Consider the following 21,517-nt stretch of genomic DNA (forward strand, 5'->3'; position numbering starts at 1 on the left):
GAAGAACAGACATCACTAGAGAAAACAGACATCACTACATTTAACAGACAGCACTACACATAACAGACATCACTACATATAACAGACATCACTACAGAAAACAGACATCACAAGAGAGATCAGACATCACCACAGAGAACAGACATCACCACAGAGAACAGACATCACTACAGAGATCAGACATCACTAGAGAGATCAGACATCACTAGAGAGATCAGACATCACTCGAGAGATCAGACATCACCACAGAGAACAGACATCATTACATATAACAGACATCACTAGAGAACAAACATCATTAGAGAACAGACATCACTAGAGAAACGACATCACTAGAGAACATACATCACTGAGAGAACAGACATCACTAGAGAGAACAACATCACGTAGAGAGAACAGAAATCACAAGAGAGAACAGACATCACTACAGAGAACAGACATCACTACAGAGAACAACATCACTAGAGAGACGACATCACTAGAGGATCAGACATCACCAGAGAGATCAGACATCACCACAGAGAACAGACTCACCACAGAACAGCATCACTACAAGAGATCAGACATCACTAGAGAGATCAGACATCACTAGAGAGATCAGACATCACTCGAGAGATCAGACATCACCACAGAGAACAACTCTATACATTAACAACATCATAGAAACAGACATCACTAGAGAACAGACATCACTAGAGAACAGACATCACTAGAAGAACAGACATCACTAGAGAGAACAGACATCACTAGAGAGAACAGACATCACTAGAGAAACAGACATCACTACAGAGAAACAGACATCACTACAGAGAACATACATCACTAGAGAGATCAGACATCACTAGAGAGATCAGACATCACTAGAGAGATCAGACATCACCACAGAGAACAGACATCACTACAGAGACCAGACATCACTAGAGAGATCAGACATCACTATAGAGATCAGACATCACTAGAGAGATCAGACATCACCGCAGAGAACAGACAACTCCGCAGAGAACTAACATCCCACCACAGAAACAGACATCACCACAGAGAACAGACATCACTAGAGAGAACAGACATCACCACAGAGAACAGACATCACTACAGAGAAACAGACATCACAAGAGAGATCAGACATCAAGCGAGATCAGACATCACTACAGAGATCAGACATCACTCGAGACATCAGACATCACTACAGAGAACAGACATCACACGAGCGATCAGACATCACTAGAGAGATCAGACATCACTACAGAGATCAGACATCACTCGAGAGATCAGTCATCACTACAGAGAACAGACATCACAAGAGAGATCAGACATCACTAGAGAAAACAGACATTATGGACATCAAACACAGGAGGACACAACGAGGCATGCAATGTAGTTGTAACCTCACGCTCTAACCGAGTGCTGTACCCAGGGATCTAAAAGTGTGGCAAAAGACCTGTTTCTTAGAGAGAGACTAAGAGAAGGAGAGAAGGAGAGAGGGAGGGTATCTTGCCTGGACTGGAGGTTTTTGATGCGGGCCAGCATGTCCAAGTGGCCGGCTGAATACTGCTCTATGACGTCCATCACGTCGTACGGCCGCAGGCTCTCTTTGAACTTCCTCTTGGAGACCATGAACCTCATAATGCTGAGGAAGAGAGAGATCTTTCAGATATGAACACAACCTCAAGGGGACATTTCATAGATGTATGATCATTCTACTAGGGTTGGGGGGAATTATGTGGGGCATGAGACATCTTAATTAACTTTATACATGTCTGTATAACAGCGTAAACCGATTTTCCCAAATTTAGTATTCTAGCGCTGGTCTGGAAAATAATACAGATAAAATGAGAGATTGAGATTGGGACCTGACTAGGATTGTAAAATTACACTAATGTCTGTAACTTTCCCCCAAACTCCCAGAAATCCCAGTKGAAAGATTCCCAGAAATCCCAGTTGAAAGATTCCCAGAAATCCCAGTTGAAAGATTCCAAGAAATCTCAGTTGAAATATTCCCAGATTCAGGAGTGAATAAACTGGAAATAAGGACCTGGGAATTTTGGAAAAGTTAGACATTTTGCAACACTAGAACTGAGCCAGACCCACTCTGAAAGACAACACTTGTCTTGGCTTACCAAATGGCCCTGATGGAGACCTTGAGTCCGGGAGTTAAGTCCGGAGGGACAAACTCACAGTGGCAGCTCTTATTGTCGTCCGCTATGTCCTCACCAGGGAGGCTGGCTTCTACGAAACACAACAAGCACATGACAGCTCCGGTGTTAGCGTGTTCCTGTGGGATGGAAACGCTGAGCTGTCATCTGCACTCTCATTCCATATTTTAGGATGTCAGTCTGCATGGAACCAAGCGAAGGCAAGGCACGGCCATTAACTTGCACAGCCCAGGGTTACAGTGGGGGATTGGGAGCCGGGTCGAATCGAGGGCAGGTTAATGGCAGTGTCGGTTCATCTCATTGGCCAATGCAGGATAAGGTAAAGGAAAAGGGGGTGGGGGGACATAGTGGTACCAGTTAGAGGTTAAGGGGTTAATCTTACTACTGTGGCCCAAAAATATAAATGTGTGGCGTGCCGTGCCGAAGCCAGTGTGCTCATGTCTGAAGCTACGCTAGCAGCTAGCATCCTCAGCAGGACAGGCCTCTGCAGTGGACCACAGCCTAGTCAATCAGCAGTTTGAGACAGTCAAGTTCTAGGTGTACAGATGTAGGATCTTAATTTGATCACTTTGTTGCTGAGAATTTTCCTGCACAGCAGGAAATGCACACTTATAATATATTTGAGGTTTAAAAAGGCTTTGAAAGTTTGTAATTTCCACTTTAAAATGTCTCTAACGAAAATGTATCAACCCCTACAAAAAATGTCCATGAATTATAATTCMATTTCCTGTTGCTGCAGGATTATTTTCCCTGCCGTTGCAATCTGCCTCAAATGAAGATCCTACACCTGTAGGTCTATACAGAGAAAGTCGTTTAAGGTGTTTCAATCTGCAGAATGTGATTTGACAGAAGGGGGGACTATGTATCTACAGTACAAAAYATGGATGCTCAATAAGCAGTTATATACAAGCTATAGCAGGACAGCTAACTCTGTGATCAAATGATCTTGCTATATCTTGAACTAAACTAAAAGTGAAAACAGTGCGACAGTATAACATTGTAAACCGTCCGTACTGTATATCATTCATTATATTTAGCATAGAATATTTCTGATACTCCTTTTCTGTATCAAACTTTTTTATGTGCGGCTGAGTCACTACACTTACTGGTCTTTTGACTTGAAGTCGGAGGCAGAGGAGTGTGGATCTTTGCTTGTGCAGTCACACATTTCACTTTCAATTATTGTAATGGATTGGTTTTCTATTTTGGGGCTCTGAAAGGTCAGACTCAAGTTGGCAATTTGCCAAGGTTCAGACTGCACTTGTGAAAGGGCTGAGAAAATCGCTCCCTCTATAATTCATTGTTGGTGCTGTATTTGAGRGAGTATACAGTAGATTTCTCTCTTTTTAAGACCATAATGGTTTTATGGTGTGTCAGTAGCTTTGTTATTCTTCGGAAAGTATTCAGACCCCTTGACTTTTTTCACATTTTGTTTAAGTTACAGCTTTTATTCTAAAATGGATTAAATCCTCAGCAATCTACATTTCAATACCCCATAATGACAAAGCGAAAACAGTTTTTTAGAAATTTTAGCAAATGTATAAAAATGTCAAAACAGAAATAACTTTTTCACATAACCATCCACACGCTTTACTATGAGACTCAAAATTAACCTCAGGTGCATCCTGTTTCCATTGATCATCCTTGACATTTTTCTACAACTTGATTGGAGTCCACTTGTGGTAAATCCAATTGATTGGACATGATTTGGAACGGCACACACCTGTCTATATAAGGTCCCACAGTTGACAGTGCATGTCAGAGAAAAAACCAAGCCATGAGGTCAAAGGAATTGTCCATAGTTCTCCGAGACAGGATTGTGTCGAGGCACAGATCTGGGGAAAAGTACCAAAAAATGTCTGAAGCATTGAAGAACACAGTGGCCTCCATCATTCCTAAATGTAAGAAGTTTGGAACCACCAAGACTCTTCCTAGAGCCGGCCGCCTGGCCAAACTAAGCAATCGGGGGAGAAGTGCTTTGGTCAGGGAGGTGAACAAGAACCCATTGGTCACTCTGACAAAGCTCTAGAGTTCCTCTGTGGAGATGGGAGAACCTTCCAGAAGGACAACCATCTCTGCATCACTCCACCAATCAGGCCTTTATGGTAGTGGCTAGACGAAAGCCACTCCTCAGTAAAAGGCACATGACAGCCCGCTTGGGTTTTGCCAAAAGGCATCTAAAGACTCTGACTATGAGTAACAAGATTCTCTGGTCTGACGAAACCAAGATTGAACTCTTTGGCCTGAATGCCAAGCGTCACGTCTAAAGGAAACCTGGCACCATCCCTACGGTGAAGCATGGTGGTGGCAGCATCATGCTGTGGGGATGTTTTTCAGTGGTAGGGACTGGGAGACTAGTCAGGATCGAGGGAGAGATGAGCTGGGCAAAGTACAGAGAGATCCTTGCTGAAAACCTGCTCAGGACCTCTGACTGGGGCGAAGGTTCACCTTGCAACAGGACAACAACCCTAAGCACACAGCCAAGACAATGCAGGAGTGGCTTCGGGACAAGTCTCTGAATGTCTTTGAGTGGCCCAGCCAGAGCCCGGACGGGAACCCGATCTTACATCTCTGGAGAGACCTGATAATAGCTGTGCAGCAACGCTCCCCATCCAACCTGATAGAGCTTGAGAGGATCTGCAGAGAAGAATGGGAGAAACTCCCAAAATACAGGTGTGCCAAGCTTGTAGCATCATACCCAAGAAGACTCAATTCTGTAATCGCTGCTAAAGGTGCTTCAACAAGTACTGAGTAAAGGGTCTGAATACTTATGTAAATGTAATAATTCTGTTTTTTATTTTAATAAATTAGCAAAATTGTCTAAAAACCTGTTTCGCTTTGTCATTATGGGGTATTGTGCGTATTTTGATGATGAAAAAAATGTGTGTATGTAATCAATTTTAGAATAAGGCTGTAACCTAACAAAATGTGGAAAAGGTCAATGGGTCTGAATACTTTCTAAAGGCACTGTATCTAGTATAATCAAGTACTATATGTCTGTGTGAACTCAGAACTCAATAAATATAAAGCAGATATCTGTATTGAGAAAAGAAAGTGAGCTTGAACTTGCCTTATGAAGGTGTGAATATTTTTGGGTCACAGCATTGACCTATCCCAGTTTCACTCCAACAGCCCAAAACATTGTGCTCTTAACGCCAACCAAACAACAGATCCATGAAAATGCAACACATCTTCCCCAACATGGCTTCCATTTTAAGGGGAGGGAGGGGAACAAGTGTCACTGTTCTGTCGTGCTGTGTTTAAGGGCCCTTAGTAGGCGCCGAAGGCTGACTGACTCTGTGAGATTGGATGGTTTCCTTCATGCAGGTTAGAATGCAACAGCGGSAGCCATTTTGAGTTGAGTGAATGGCTTTGGGGCTGCTTGCTTCGAGTTGGAGTGGTCTATTATGGAAATGACGGGACCCGTCCACTACTGTGCTCATGAAATGGATCTAAGAGTTGGGCATGCATTCTATTGCTTCTATCATATCAACAGTAGGTTCTATTGGTTTTGATCTGGTGGACATCCCCCCCCTAGCAGACACGGGGGTTTCTTACTGATTAACCCCTCAATTGCTGCAAAGGAAGTGGAGAGGAGGAGGAAAAGACAATTCATTAAAGCTGGTTAAATAGTGTGTGTGTGTGGGGGGAGGGAATGAACAAAAACAGGCTTATTAGGAAATGAAATAGAATATGATGATGTAAAAGAACCAGAGGGCAGTGGTGATGTTCAGTTGTGTCAGTGGGTATATTGTCATGTATTACACAACCTCTCTGAAGGTACAATGCAGGACTGTGGGGGTATTTCCAGATCTGTACTGTGAAGTGGAGGCGTGATAAAGTAAAAATGATGTGAATCCCTTAAATGTAGTTAGGTACAGTAATTAGTGGAATTGACTGAAGAAGAAAGGAGTGCAGCAACAAGAAGCCTGATTGCGCACTAGGACTGGGAGATTAGGAGATTAGACTGTATTATTTGCTCCATTCATTACAAACGGGCAGGGAAGAACATTTGGAAATAATTGAAATTGCAAATGCATGCTAGATATATGGTTGGTAAAATACCTCCAAGCATGTGGATAATAAGTAACCTCTTAATTATTGTACATTGTTGCTGTATTGTACCTTCAGGAGAAGAAAATACAATTTTCACTCAAATCCAGTCTCTAAATAGGAACAGATAAATATGGAGGWCAATTCTTGTCATCAAGTAAACGAACCATTCTGGTTAGTGCATTCAAATAACTTTACATACGTTTTAGCTGTTCAACATTTACATTATTTATGCTTTAACATCAAGAAAAAATACTATTTCAGGATCATGAGATCGGCCTGATTAAATGATCAATTTTGGGAAACCAACAATTCAAATAAGGTGCTACTTTCATCATGTTGATTTCATCCAGTCAACAGTTCCCATATTGTGATGTCTTAATTAAGCAGTGGGCATAGACATTTACATAATTAGAAAAGAGAGGAACACTGCTTATCTACATAATATGGGGATATCAAGCATTCAAAAAATGTATACATTTCTGGGGGGGGTTTATCTCTGATCTGTGAAAATGATCATTTGACATCCATTGAACATTCAACATTATCCAACAACCAATCATTTAAAAAGAGGATTCATAGAAAACATGCTTTTATGAATACTGAATATCTAAATAAAAATAATACAACGATTTTGGTACCAATTCCTACAAATAACCTCTTCATAACGCATTATAAGCACATCTATAGTGCCTATATTTCATAAGGGTTTAAAAATGCATTGTGAATAGGGTATCCATAGAAAGTGTTACCAAGATTGTCATACTAGTTGCATTCACTTATTGTACTGCAAAATTATAAAAAGGCATGTTATGATAAAATAGTAATTTGACAGTAAAAAACTCTACACTGTCATGCAGCAAACAGTGATAATGCTGTGGAAATCTGCATTGTATGTACATTATAAGCTAGCTAGCAAACTCAATCAAAATGTCACTCTCTGAAAATCAGTTTAGGCTATGACTACACATGAGCATGGCCCAACTGATACAGTAGCAGAATTAATCTAAAGCCGCAATTATGGAATTCTGCTATCTTTTTCAGCACTATACGAATTGGTATATATCTGTCTGATTTTGAGCTCATTCCATTGTTCACATGACAAGATGTGAGATATTGTACAATAGTCGAATGGTGCCAAATAAGTAGATGAATGTCTTCCCCCAAATGATGGATCATTCTAATGTCACATACTTGAACATTTTATGTGCGTAGTGTTACAACCCTTCATAAGAAACATATTTTTTGTGATAAATTATTGGTATATATGATCAAAAATAAATACTTTATCTCAAAACTGCACTATTTAACATGTAGGAATGTAGGATCTCTGGTTTAAAAAAAGGGATGCAAAACTAAAAACTGGGCAGTGGAAATCAGTAAATGCAGCATCATAGTGCCTTCATAAGGCTGTCATAGGAACGGCATAAGGCTGCCATAGGAACGGCATAGGGCTGCCATAGGAACGGCATAAGGCTGCCATAGGAACGGCATAGGGCTGCAATAGGAACGGCATAAGGCTGCCATAGGAACGGCATAGGGCTGCCATAGGAACGGCATAAGGCTGCCATAGCAACGGCATAGGGGTGCCATAGGAACGGCATAGGGCTGTCATAGGAACGGTATAGGCCTGCCATAGGAACGGCATAGGGCTGCCATAGGAACGGCATAGGCTGCCATAGAACGGCATAAGCTGCCATAGCAACGGCATAGGGCTGTCATAGGAACGGCATAAGGCCTGCATAGGAACGGCATAGGGCTGCCATAGGAACGGTATATGGCTGCCATAGGAACGGTATATGGCTGCCATAGGAACGGCATAAGGCTGCCATAGGAACGGCATAAGGCTGCCATAGGAACGGCATAAGGCTGCCATAGGAACGGCATAAGGCTGCCATAGGAACGGCATAGGGTTGCCATAGGAACGGCATAGGGCTGCCATAGGAACGGCATATGGCTGCCATATGAATGGCATAAGGCCTGCTACAGTATACCGTGACATGCAAGCCACGTGGCATTATGAAGTGGTGAAATTTACAATCAGATTTAAATGTCGTACAGTTCTTGCTTTGCGTAACCATAGTGACATATCATGACAGGTTTTATGTCATCATTTTATATCACTATGATTTATGTCATGATCATGCTTATAGAGGCATTATGTCAAGTATTCTTTTTTGTTAGCCCGGGAATCCAAACTGAAGAGCTCTGTTTTCCCAGGCTAATAATTTGCATGACATAACAGATATCAACAGACGTCGGTAACAGTCATCATCATAAACTGACGTAGATTGTTATAGCGTGTTACTGGGTTTAATATGATCTCTTAAGCATGCTATTAATTGATTGCTGCAATTGAGACCAATAATTTGGCCCCAGTTATCATCTAACGGCACGAGACTGAAATCAATGAGAGACTGATATGCACACTCATTTTACTGATATGCACACTGATATGCACACTCATTTTACTGATATGCACACTGATATGCACACTCATTTTAAACTGAGTATGACACTGATATGCCACACTCATTTTACTGATATGCACACTGATATGCACACTCATTTTACTGATATGCACACTGATATGCACTCATTTTACTGATATGCACACTTGATATGCACACTCATTTTACTGATATGCACACTGATATGCACACTCATTTTACGATATGCACACTGATATGCACACTCATTTTACTCCATTGAATTACTTTAGTAAATAGTTTTAACCAAAATGTATATAAAATATATATAAAATATTGTCTGATTTTGACAGATTTTGATCTGGTTGATCACTAGAACTGATGTGTGAAATCAGAATTGGACTGACTTCATGTCCAAATCATCTTAAAGTGACTTTATTAAGCTACACAATCAATTTGACACCTTGGGATGATTTGGACAAGAAACTCGAGCAGGCATCTCATTAGTATTCAAAGTATATGTTTTTATGATGTTTAATGATGAAAACAAAAGTCAATCAAACAGAAAACATGAAGGTGATGCCATTGCCAGCAAAAATAAATCCATGTTATCTTACACTATACAGCATGTTTACCTCTTTACAGCTATTTACAAAATGGAACAATTCAAAATATTTTTTTTGCAAAGATGAAGGGCTGGTTTCTCAGACACAGATTAAGCCTTGTTCTGGATTTTAAAACACTTTCAATTTATATTTTCCATTGAGCATGCTTTTTTGTCCAGGACTAGGCTTCTGTGTCTGGGGAACCAGCCCAAAAGGCATACCAAACCAAAAACTAAACATGATTGCATATCAGTACATTAGGCAATGAGTCCCTCTATATTTGCTTATCAGCATGTTGATCATGGGTGGTGCAACAACCCTCTCCATTTGCCTGACCTGGGGAGCTCTTCTGTCTGAATTCTTCATCCTGCATCTCAATCAGCACTTTAGCACAGCGTCAAACAGAGAAACGAAAAGGAATCGATGAGGATTGCGTATTGCCAATCACGCATCAAATGCATATTTTCTGTCAAGGTACAGAGAAAACACCATCAAGAGCAACAACTGCATCAGTACAGACACACTACACAGACAGGATATGTTTAACATAAATACCTCATGTAGCTCAAACATCAAACATATGCTGTCAAGTTCATGGTAAATATCTACGATTAATTAGGAGTATCACTTAAATACCACCTAAATATCACCTAAATACTATTTAGAGGTGGTCACTATASCAATACTATATATTGAGTGTACAAAACATTAAGAACACCTGCTCTTTCCATGACATAGACTGACCATATGAATCCATGTGAAAACTATGATCACTTGTTAAATCCACTTCAATCAGTGTAGATGAAGGGAAGGAGACAGGTTAAAGAACGATTTTTAAGCCTTGAGACAATTGAGACATGGATTGTGTATCTGTACCATTTAGAGGGTGAATGGGTAAGACAAAATATTTAAGTGCCTTTGAACGCGGTATGGGTTGTAGGTGCCAGGTGCACCGGTTTGAGTGTATCAAGAACTGCAACGTTGATGGGTCTTTCATCTATCCAACTTGACACAACTGTGGAAAGCATTGGAGTCAACATGGGCCTGCGTCCCTGTGGATGCTTTCGACACCTTGTAGATTCCATGCCCCGACGAATTGAGGCTGTTCTGAGGGCGCAAAGAGGGTGCAACTCAATATTAGGAAGGTGTTTCTAATGTTTTGTACACTCAGTGTATATACTGCAAATAGGATCGTTATAAGACATGTTATGAACTCATGAGTTTGACAGGAAACTGTTTTATAGAGCTATATCGAGGAAAGTGGTTTTAACGCTGTCATTATCAGTTCAGATGTCTGTTATAACTTGCCATAGAGTCATGGAGCTAACGAAACCCTTATGTTAGCATTGAGTAGCATTATCACAATTGCTGTAACTGTGATGTCCCCTAACTTTATATATATCAACTACATCAGCAGACAATAATCACCACACTGTGCCTTTCTCTAATTGTACTGTCCGAAGTTGGTTTCAAATGAACCAAACAGCAAGGAAACATAGATTCTACAGACAATAGAGAGCAAAGTATCACACCTGTAAAAAGAGGCTCAATAGATACAGTACATAAAATAACAGTAATACTCGTACCATCTGAACGCTCACATCACAACAAACCCATTTCCAAGATGGCCGGCTCGGATGACAATGCAACACTAAAGCAATGAAGAATAACACATCATTCAAAAGCTAAACTGAATTCAACAGATCAAGTACCTCAGAAACACATTGTGTAAAGACAGTAAGATACTCCTACCTTCTGAATTGTGGCGCGAGGCGGCTCCCTTGATGCGGAAGGCCTGACGCGCCCGGCTGCGTTCCCCGAAGCTCCAGCTCTTGGGCACTTTGCTAGGGCTGTCTTCGTTGCTGTTGTCCCCACTAGGGGACCGGCGGATGGGTTGGCCCTGACCTTGGCCCCCCTGACCCTGGCCCTGGCTGCCTTGTCCACTGGGGCCCTGGGGGGAACCTTTCCCTTTGGTTCCTGAACTCCGGGGACTGGAGAACACACGCTCCTTCAGGCTGACCTTCTGACTGGAAGGGGTCAGAGGGTCAAGAGATGTTGAAAGGAGTTATGTCCTATGATTACAACTTGAGCAGTACGAGTCTGTGTTTTTCTGTGTAGTCATGCAAATCCTCATTTATCTAATTTACATATATGCAGTTATGGTAAGCAGATACTATTGATGTCACAGTTGTAAGTGGTTAACTACTTGTTTACGATGTTTTGGTATTGCATCCAAGTGAATGTTGTCAGAGGAGTATCATCATTAGGCAGTAAATAATCAGTCAAACAACATTTTTCAATAACACTCCACATTTTATTGAGCTTGTCTAAAACACTAACACAAACACATAATCCTGTCTTTTTCTCATACATGAGCTTAACATATCTGTGGCCATATGACTGAATCACCTGAGTAAGCACGTGCACGACCTATGAACACGGTCACGTGCACTACCTATGAGCACGTGCACTACCTATGAGAATGGACACATGCACGACCTATGAGCATGTGCACTATCTATGAGAATGGTCATGTGCACTACCTATGAGCACATGCAGTACCTATGAGAATGGTCACGTGCACTACCTATGAGCATGGTCACGTGCACGACCTATGAGTACGTGCACTACCTATGAGAATGGTCACGTGTACTACCTATAAGCACATGCACTACTATGGAGCATGGTTACGTGCACTACCTATGAGTACGTGCACTACCTATGAGCATGGTCACGTGCACTACTATGAACAATGCACTACTATGAGTATGTGCACTACCTATGAGTACGTGCACTACCTATGAGCATGGTCACGTGCACTACCTATGAACACATGCACTACCATGAGTATGTGCACTACCTATGAGAATGTCACGTGCACTACCTATGAGCATGGTCACGTGCACTACCTATGAGTACGTGCACTACCTATGAGATGGTCACGTGCACTACCATGAACACATGCACTACCGATGAGTATGTGCACTACCTATGAGAATGGTCACGTGCACTACCTATGAGCATGGTCACGTGCACTACCTATGAGTACGTGCACTACCTATGAGCATGGTCACGTGCACTACCTATGAGCACATGCACTACCTATGAGCACGTGCACTACCTATGAACATGGCCAGGCGTCCATCAGAGGACAGTGTCAGGGCACATAAATAATGTTCTCATTGATGTGGATCATTAGTTAGTAATTAGACGGGTGAATATGAGTGTCAGTAGGTTGGCCTCTGTGTTGTTGTCTGTGACCTTGTTGCATCCCAAATGGCACCCTATTCCCTATGCAGTACACTTTTAAGTAGTGCAACATAGGGAATAGGGTGCTATTTGGGATGCATTCCATGTATAGAAAGCAGTTGGTCACCTTGGTGGTAATAAGACATGGGCTGGTACTATCAACGTTGGGGACTGTTTTGAACAGTCTGCCGGTTTAGTGTCCACTTTGGAACCAACCGGAAATTTGGGTTGCAGATTTATTTGACATCGTTGTGAAATAATGTTTTGAAACTGACCTTGGGGAGGACTCCGGTTGGGAGTCCTTTCTGTTAGGTCAGGAAACACAAAGTCTCACAACAACACACACACACACACACACACACACACACACACACACACACACACACACACACACACACACAAACACAAACACACACAATTGTCAGTAGTCTGTCAATCTCAAGCAAAACTCGTATAGCATTGATGCTATATTTTCCATAATGTTTCATATTATTATAAAGACATATTGCATCTTAGCAGGTGATGAATTCATATTGTTATAAAGACATACTGCATCTTAGGAGGTAATGAATTCATATTGTTTCTGACCTGAATGACAGTCCCGACTTGCTCTTCAGGTTTCTCAGGAGATCCAGTTGATTCAGCGGCGGAATCAGTCTACTTAGAAAAACAAGACTTGTCGTGTTACAGGGAAGCAAAAAAAGTGTACCACAGCTTCACTTCATAGATTGCAGTCAACATGGGCCAGCATACATGTGGAACACTTTCCACACCTTGTAGAGTCCCATGCCCTGACGAATTTAGGCTAATCTGGGGGCAAAATAGGGGTGCAATTCAATATTAGGAAGGTGTTCCTAATGTTTCATACACTCAGTATATATGATTCAGGATGCAATCAGTGCCATCTATGGGTAGTAGGCTATATATTTCCTTCTTTATTTTGTGTGCCTCCCTCTCCTTACCAAAAGCTTGAATTCTGGGGGGGTGCTTCCAATTGCCTTGTAACCAGAACTAAGATGGCATTTTCATTTCATAGTTCGAATGCAAATAAGAGAATATGTGACACAATATAAAAAAACTGCAATAACAATAACTATCCAATTCAGTAATCTTCCAACGTTTTATAGTAGATGCTTGTCTTCCGTAATGTTCTGTTCAATTATAATTCACTGTTGACCTACGGCCTTTGCATCCAATTTGACCCCTCAACTATCAAAGACCCCTCAACTATCAAAGTAGGCTGTTGTTCCATATGAGACATCACACAGCACACTTTAATTAATCTAAGACTTGCCGTATCCAATGGAAACCTTTTCTGCAGATGAAGTAAAAACAATAAAAAAACAGTCTCTTGGCCCTGAGCCCACTATGCGACAACCAGATATGGCCCTCCCCTGGCCATCCCCGTTTGCATTTATCCCTTCCTCTATCAATCAATACTCAATCTCAAGTCAGACATCTAGACATCTAAGAGGTATACTACAAATCAGGATCAATGAGTTAGCCAGCTAACTTTGATAAACAACAAAAAATAGCTACAGATTTTCAGGTTCATTAAGAAAGCTAAACTAGGGCCTCCCGGGTGGCGCAGTGGTTTAAGGCACTGCATCGCAATGCCTGGGTTCGAGACTCTGGGTTCGAGCCCAGGCTCTATCGCAGCCGGCCGCGACCGGGAGGCCCATGGGGCGGTGCACAATTGGCCTAGCGTCGTTAGGGAGGGTTTGGCCAGCAGGTATATCCTTATCTCATCGTGCACTAGTGACTCCTGTGGCGGGCCGGGCACAGTGCACACTGACCAGGTCGCTAGGTGTACAGTGTTTCCTCCGACACATTGGTGCGGCTGGCTTCTGGGTTGGATGCGCGCTGTGTTAAGATGCAGTGCGGCTTGGTTGGGTTGTGTTTCCGAGGATGCATAGCTCTCGACCTTCGCCTCTCCCAAGTCCGTGTGGGAGTTGTAGCGATGAGACAAGACAGTAACGACTAACAATTGGATACCACGAAATTGGGAGAAAAAGGGGGTAGAAAGAAGAAAAAAAAGAAAGCTAAACTAATGTTTTTTTGATYGTTGACTCAATTAGACCATGCCCATTTTTTTTTTCAACAAAAAAAAGTAATGTTATTTGACAATATTTTGACAAGTTAGCTGGCTAACTCATTGATCCTGCTTTGTAGTATACCCGTCTGGCATGGTAAATTCACATAAATAATAACTCAACACAAACAGTATGCTTAGGCACGCAATGTCACCAAATTGTTACAAACCAACAGAAATTGTGAACCATATCTCATCCAACTTGAACTTGAAACTTGTCACCCGATGTGTGTGTGTGTGTCTCTGTGTGTGTAGGTGTTATCGGACATTGAGTAGGTGGTGAGAAGAAAGGGAATATAATTTCACTGGCATGGTGTGGTGCGCTCCATAAAGTAAAGGTCTAGGTGTCATTTTTCCTCTCCGACATCAAAGCAGGAAAGGCCAGGCATCAATCAAACCTTTTAGGTGGACATCAAACAGCTTGCATTGCCAGACCCTGACGACAGGAGAGAAATAATGATGGTAAAACCTGCTATAGCACCCAGCTAATACTGAGCAATATGTTGGAGTCCAAGAGGGAACTGATACCAGTTATACCCCGACATGGGATTGGAGCTATGGTTTCACATATTCCAAAGATGTCCGTCCAAATCTGCTAAAGTAGGTAAAATTTGCATCTCATAAATTATACATTTTCATAATTTGCATAAAGACTAGAACGAAAAGAAAGTATGCAACAGTAAAATGTAGTAATGTTTTTGATTATTGAGGATAAAACAGATTCATAATTAGTCTCAGATGGTTGGTGTTGATGTTTTCTGGGTCGTATTTTTGCAATAAAAACAAGAGTTTCAGATAGTTCAGATAAACCGAAACAGGGAGAGACTGCATGAATCTGTTCGGTTCCTAGTGAGTACCCTAGTACTACAGCCAAGCAGGACTTTGGAAAACCACACCGTATAGAGGCGTACATAAAAAGCCATATCTGTAGCCATGAAATGCTTTGAAAGGCTGGTCATGGCTCACATCAACACCATCATCACAGAAACTCTAGACCCACTCCAATTTGCATACCACCCCAACATATCCACAGAAGATGCAGTCTCTATTGCACTCCACACTGCCCTTTCCCAACTGGACAGAAGGAGCACCTATGTGAGAGTGCTGTTCATTGACTACAGCTCAGAGTTCAACACCATGGTGCCCACAAAGCTAATCAATGAGCTAGGGACCCTGGGACTGAACACCTCCCTCTGCAACTGGATCCTGGACTTCCTGACGGGCCGCCCCCAGGTGGTAAGGGTAGGTAACAACACATCCGCCACGCTGATCCTCAACACAGAGGCCCCTCAAGGGTGTGTGCTCGGCCCCCTCCTGTACTCCCTGTTCATTCATGACTGCACGGCCAGGCAAGACTCCAACACGATCATTAAATTTGCCGATGACACAACAGTGGTAGGCCTGAACACCGACAACAACGAGACAGCCTATAGGGAGGAGGTCAGAGACCTGGCCATGTGGTGCCAGAATAACAACCTATCCCTCAATGTGATCAAGATAAAGGAGATGATTGTGGACTACAGGAAAAAGAGGACCGAGCATGCCGAGCACGCAGGTTGAGAGCTTCAAGTTCCTTGGTGTCCACATCATCAACAAACTAGCATGGTCCAAGCACACCATGTCAGTCGTGAAGCGGGCACGACAAAACCTATTCATTCTCAGGAGACTGTAAAGATTTGGCATGGGTCCTCAGATCCTCAAAAGGTTCTACAGCTGCACCATAGAGAGCATCCTGACTGGTTGCATCACTGCCTGGTATGGCAACTGCTCGGCCTCCGACTGCAAGGCAGTACAAAGGGTAGTGCGAAAGGCCCAGTACATCACTGGGGCCAAGCTTCCTGCCATCCAGGACCTCTATAACAGGYGGTGTCAAATGAAGGCCCTGAAAATTGTCAAAGACTCCAGCCACCCCAGTCATAGATTGTTCTCTCTGCTACCACACGGGAAGTGGTAGCGGAGCGCCAAGTCTAGGTCCAAGAGGCTTCTAAACATCTTCTACCCTCAAGCCATAAGACTCCTGAACATCTAGTGAAATGGCCACCCAGACTATTCACATTGCMCCTCCCTTCTTCACACCACTGCCACTCTCTGTTGTCATCTATGCATAGTCACTTTAATTAACTCTACCTACATGTACATTCTACCTCAACTAACCGGTGCCCCCGCACACTGACTCTGTACCAGCACCCCCCTGTATACATGTTTTACTGCTCCTCTTTAATTACTTGTTACTTTTATCTCYTATTCTTATCTGTATTTTTTKAAACTGCACTGTCGGTTAGGKGCTCGTAAGTAAGCATTTCACTGTAAGGTCTACCTGTTGTATTAGGCGCATGTGACTAATAACATTTGATTGATTTGATGTTTGCTAATGACATCAGCATTATGCAATCCAACTGTCTGTCAACACATGATCTCGTGGGGTGAAGTGAGCTTGTGAACAGTTTTTCCTCCCTAAGCAAACACAAAGACTAGACTACATTAAACCTTCACAGATCTCCTTCAGACCTACATCATACATTTCTATAATAACTATACCATCCTTTTTAAATTAATCCACGTGGTAAAATGTAATGTCCTCTGTGTTTCCGTTGTTAGAGCACAGCGCCACGACACGAACAGCACTCGCTGTTGTTAGCCACTTAGGATAAAAAAGTATATGGCTTTTATTATTATAATGAAGTAAATGTCTATTGGCTTAGACTAAGAATCCRTCGGGCCCTTAGCCTCTATCAGGTAACTGCCAAAGTAAAGGAAACACTTGAGTAAATGAAGGATAGAAAGTACATTGAAACCAGGTGCTTCCACACAGGTGTGGTTCCTGAGTTAATTAAGCAATTAAAAAATATTATTTTGGTTACCATGGCTAGAAGAAGAAATCTCAGTGACTTAAAAAAAAAATCACCTTTATTTAACAAGGTAGGCCAGTTGAGAACAAGTTCTCATTTACAACTGCGACCTGGCCAACACATGCTGTATATAGATTTTTTCTACTGTATTATTGATTGTATGTTTGTTTATTCCATGTGTAACTCTGTGTTGTTGTAGGTGTCAAACTACTTTGCTTTATCTTGGCCAGGTCGCAGTTGCAAATGAGAACTTGTTCTCAACTAGCCTACCTGGTTAAATACAGGTGAACTTTAAAAAATGTTATTAAAAATTCAATAGCCACGCATGCTACCATTTATCCATCGCTCATTGAATAGCCAACCATGGTTGAAAGTAAATAGACTGGTAGCCTTGATAGTCTGTGACAGTCTGGATAAGCTACAGTATTGCTGTGCGATTGAAGCGAGACATCATGCCCTAGCTTATTTCATCTCAGAGCCTATACCAAAGCATGAGATAGAAACATAATCATCTATTGCATAGAMGTGTGGGCTGTAGCATTTACYTTTAAATTGTTTGAAAGGACAATCAATCTTTCAGAATGCGCAGCCAGTGTTTGTCACTCGCTAGGCGGCACGCATTTGTAATTTGAAAAAGGCACTGTAACATTCTCCTACACCTCTCCAAATTTTCCAACATCTCCAAATCATACAGCAAATGATAGCRTTTTTGTTACCATAAAAGGTGAATGGGGGATGTTTTCCAGGTGGGTTTGTAGCAGGTGGGTTTGTAGCCAYAAATATAGTATGTATCTAGTTTATCAGTGCAAACATGCGTAGATGTTGCGTGCRACAGTTTGATAAATGCCAAGAAGTTGTGGCACACGCAAATCCTAGAATCTCCATGTATGTCAGAATTTAGTAAGAAATGTACACTTGTAGAGTTTATACCAAGGTGCATTGAAGATGTTCGTGGTGGCCCAACGTTGTATTAAGACAATTCATGTTGGCGTTTATTTTATTTCGGCAGTTAGATCCTGATTAGACATCTTCATTAACCTTCAGATTGTTATTACTATAACTAAACATCTATTGGCTTGGACCAATAACAATCAATCAGGCCCGTAGCCTCTACATAGATACTGATTGGACATCTCCATTAACCTTCAGACTGAGGGGAAAGGAATGTGCAAAGGTCAGAGTGGTGGATCGATGGAGGCAGCGATGGCTGGATCCGTCTCAGCTGAAACCGGAGAGGAGCAGACGGGGACAATTTAAATCTAGGCGCTGATTTACTATATAATCAATACCTGTACATCGGTGAGGATACGGTGCGTTCGTAATAATCCCACGTCGACTCCAGGTCTGGCCGGGTGAGATTAGTGGCGTAGAAACGCCACGCGGCCTAAAGAGAGAGAGAGAGAGAGAGAGAGAGAGAGAGAGAGAGAGAGAGAAAAAAAATAGAAATAGAGAGAGAAAGAGAGGTGCATGGTTTTAAAAGGAAGGTAATGAATACAGCGTTTCCTTTATGTTTTCATACAAATCTTTGTGTGTAGACTATATGTATTTCAAACAGTCAAGCAGGTATGAACAGCAAGCAGGGAATTACTAAGTGAGCCCTATTACTCATGTCTTGGCAGAGGCAACTCACCCTCCGATATCTATCACTGTGTGTGTACCGTCTAAGCTGTCTTTCTCTGGCCTGTGTGTGGGTGCTTTCACATCATTATCTGATTGGGCTACTGGAGTGTTTGGGACCAGGGAAACCAAACGAATACTGGCCAAAATTCATTCTAGTAGTTGACTGAGAAGTGGGTTCAGGATCCAGAACTAGAGTACCAGGTATTGTGACATGGAACGTTTTGCCTCATATAAACACGCTAGCATGGTGGCGTCATGTAGAATGTTTGTCTTGGAAAGAGTACCCTGAAACTGTTCATTTCCATTCTTGTGGAAGCAAGACTGTTTTGTGAAATTACCAGAAATGGTCTATGGAACCCCACCAGGACACCAGATCACCAGGATACCATATCACCAGGACACCATATAACCAGGACACCAGATCACCAGGATACCATATCACCAGGATACCATATCACCAGGATACCATATCACCAGGACACCAGATCACCAGGATACCATAATCACCAGGACAACCATAAGATCAACCAGGACACCAGAGATCACCAAGGATACCATATCACCAGGATACCATATACACCAGGATACCAATAATCACCAGGACACCAGATCACCAGGAACTACCAATATCACCTAGGAAACCAGATCACCAGGGACACCATATCACCAGGATACCATATCACCAGGACACCAGATTCCCAGGATACCATATCACCAGACACCAGGACACCAGATCAACCAGGATCACCCAGATCACAACACCAGAACACCAGATACCAGGATACCATAATCACAGGACAACCCGAATACCAGGATACCAGAAATCACCAGGACACCAGATCACCAGGACACCAGATCACCAGGATACCAGAATATCACCAGGATACCATATCACCAGGGACACCAGATCACCAGGATACCATAATCACCAGGATACATATCACCAGGATACCATATCACCAGGACACCAAGTCACCAGGATACCATATCACCAGGACACCAGATACCAGGCACCAAGATCACCAGGATACCATATCACCAGATACCATATCACCAGGATACCATATCACCAGGACACCAGATCACCAGTATACCATATCACCAGGACACCAGATCACCAGGACACCAGATCACCAGGATACCATATCACCAGGACACGATCATTCGATACCATATCACCAGGACACCAGATCACCAGGATATTCCATATCACCAGGACACCCGATCACCAGGATACCAGATCACCAGGACACCAGATCACCAGGACACCAGATCACCAGGATACCATATCACCAGGATACCATATCACCAGGACACCAGATCACCAGGATACCAGATCACCAGGATACCATATCACCAGGATACCATATCACCAGGATTTGAGTGAAAAAGCTCTAAATGTTGTTTTTTAGAGTGAGTAAGCTCCTGGTTTATTTACCTGAATAAGTCCTGCCGCAGGATTCCGCCTCTTCTCAAAGTGTTTTTGTCGATGTTGCTCCTGGACCTTCAAGGCGAAGCCGGAGCCCAAGATACCCTTAGAGATACAGACAAGCTGTTAGTCACAACAACAAGCCTCTGGAAAACATGATCAATTCACAGTTACATAATGAACTCTTACTTCAGAGTAACACTTGACTATCAAATTGCAGATGCTTCGGGGCACTCATTTTCTGAGGTTCTTCAGTAGCCCTCCATTTCCTTGCATTAAGTGCACATTAATAAGTCACTTCAGTCATTTTTTKGGATAAAAGCATCTTACTGCTGGAAGTGCAAAGAAAGATACTCCAATCAAGGTGAAGGTTGCGGCGAGAAGACGTCCGTTCCACGTTATGGGAAACTTGTCTCCGTACCCAATGGTAGTCAGGGTGATCTGAGAAGGCAATTGGCAGACATCTTGAATTACATATTTTTTCCATCTCACACGAAGCTGTTACATGTAACAAGACAATCATTCTCCGAGGTTGTTATTCAGATGGTCTCTCATGAAGGGTGACATAAGGAGATACGACCGGTCATTCTAAGTCCCAAGGTTGAATTACATTCATCTCTTCTTTCTTTCGATTCTCAGTTAACACAAGTACTGGGTGTTTTATAAGGACCTATATAAATTATCCTATAAAGAAATGCTGGGTGTTTTATAAGGACCTATAGAAATGATCCTATTAAGAAATGCTGGGTGTTTTGTGGTGACTGAAATGTTGCTGGCTATTTCATGGGGACGTCCAAAAATTATGTTTTAAACAAGTGCTGGGAGTTTTGTTGGGACCTTCCAAACATAGCGTATTTGTAACCGCTGAGTGTTTTGTGGCGACATACATTCTCCTATCAGCAACCGCTGAGTGTTTTGTGGGGACATACATTCTCCTATCAGCAACCGCTAAGTGTTTTGTGGGGACATACATTCTCCTATCAGTAACCGCTGAGTGTTTTGTGGGGACATACATTCTCCTATCAGTAACCGCTGAGT

General features: G+C 42.4%; 1 protein-coding gene across 1 annotated transcript in view; it reads right to left on the reverse strand.

The window, feature by feature from the left end:
* Nucleotides 1–21,517, reverse strand: part of LOC111970492 (potassium voltage-gated channel subfamily KQT member 2-like) — a 69,939-nt gene that overhangs the window by 17,262 nt on the left and 31,160 nt on the right. Inside the window, exons 6-15 of the mRNA XM_070445777.1 lie at nt 20,810–20,920; nt 20,489–20,584; nt 18,720–18,814; nt 13,078–13,149; nt 12,765–12,794; nt 10,993–11,267; nt 9,577–9,624; nt 5,712–5,729; nt 2,118–2,226; nt 1,496–1,627 (exon numbers count right to left, since the gene is read on the reverse strand). Coding sequence (XP_070301878.1) covers nt 1,496–1,627; nt 2,118–2,226; nt 5,712–5,729; nt 9,577–9,624; nt 10,993–11,267; nt 12,765–12,794; nt 13,078–13,149; nt 18,720–18,814; nt 20,489–20,584; nt 20,810–20,920 — 986 coding nt within the window. The remainder of the gene's footprint in view (nt 1–1,495; nt 1,628–2,117; nt 2,227–5,711; nt 5,730–9,576; nt 9,625–10,992; nt 11,268–12,764; nt 12,795–13,077; nt 13,150–18,719; nt 18,815–20,488; nt 20,585–20,809; nt 20,921–21,517) is intronic.

Source organism: Salvelinus sp. IW2-2015, linkage group LG11 (assembly GCF_002910315.2).
Source record: "Salvelinus sp. IW2-2015 linkage group LG11, ASM291031v2, whole genome shotgun sequence".
NCBI classification, from domain to species: Eukaryota; Metazoa; Chordata; class Actinopteri; order Salmoniformes; family Salmonidae; genus Salvelinus; species Salvelinus sp. IW2-2015.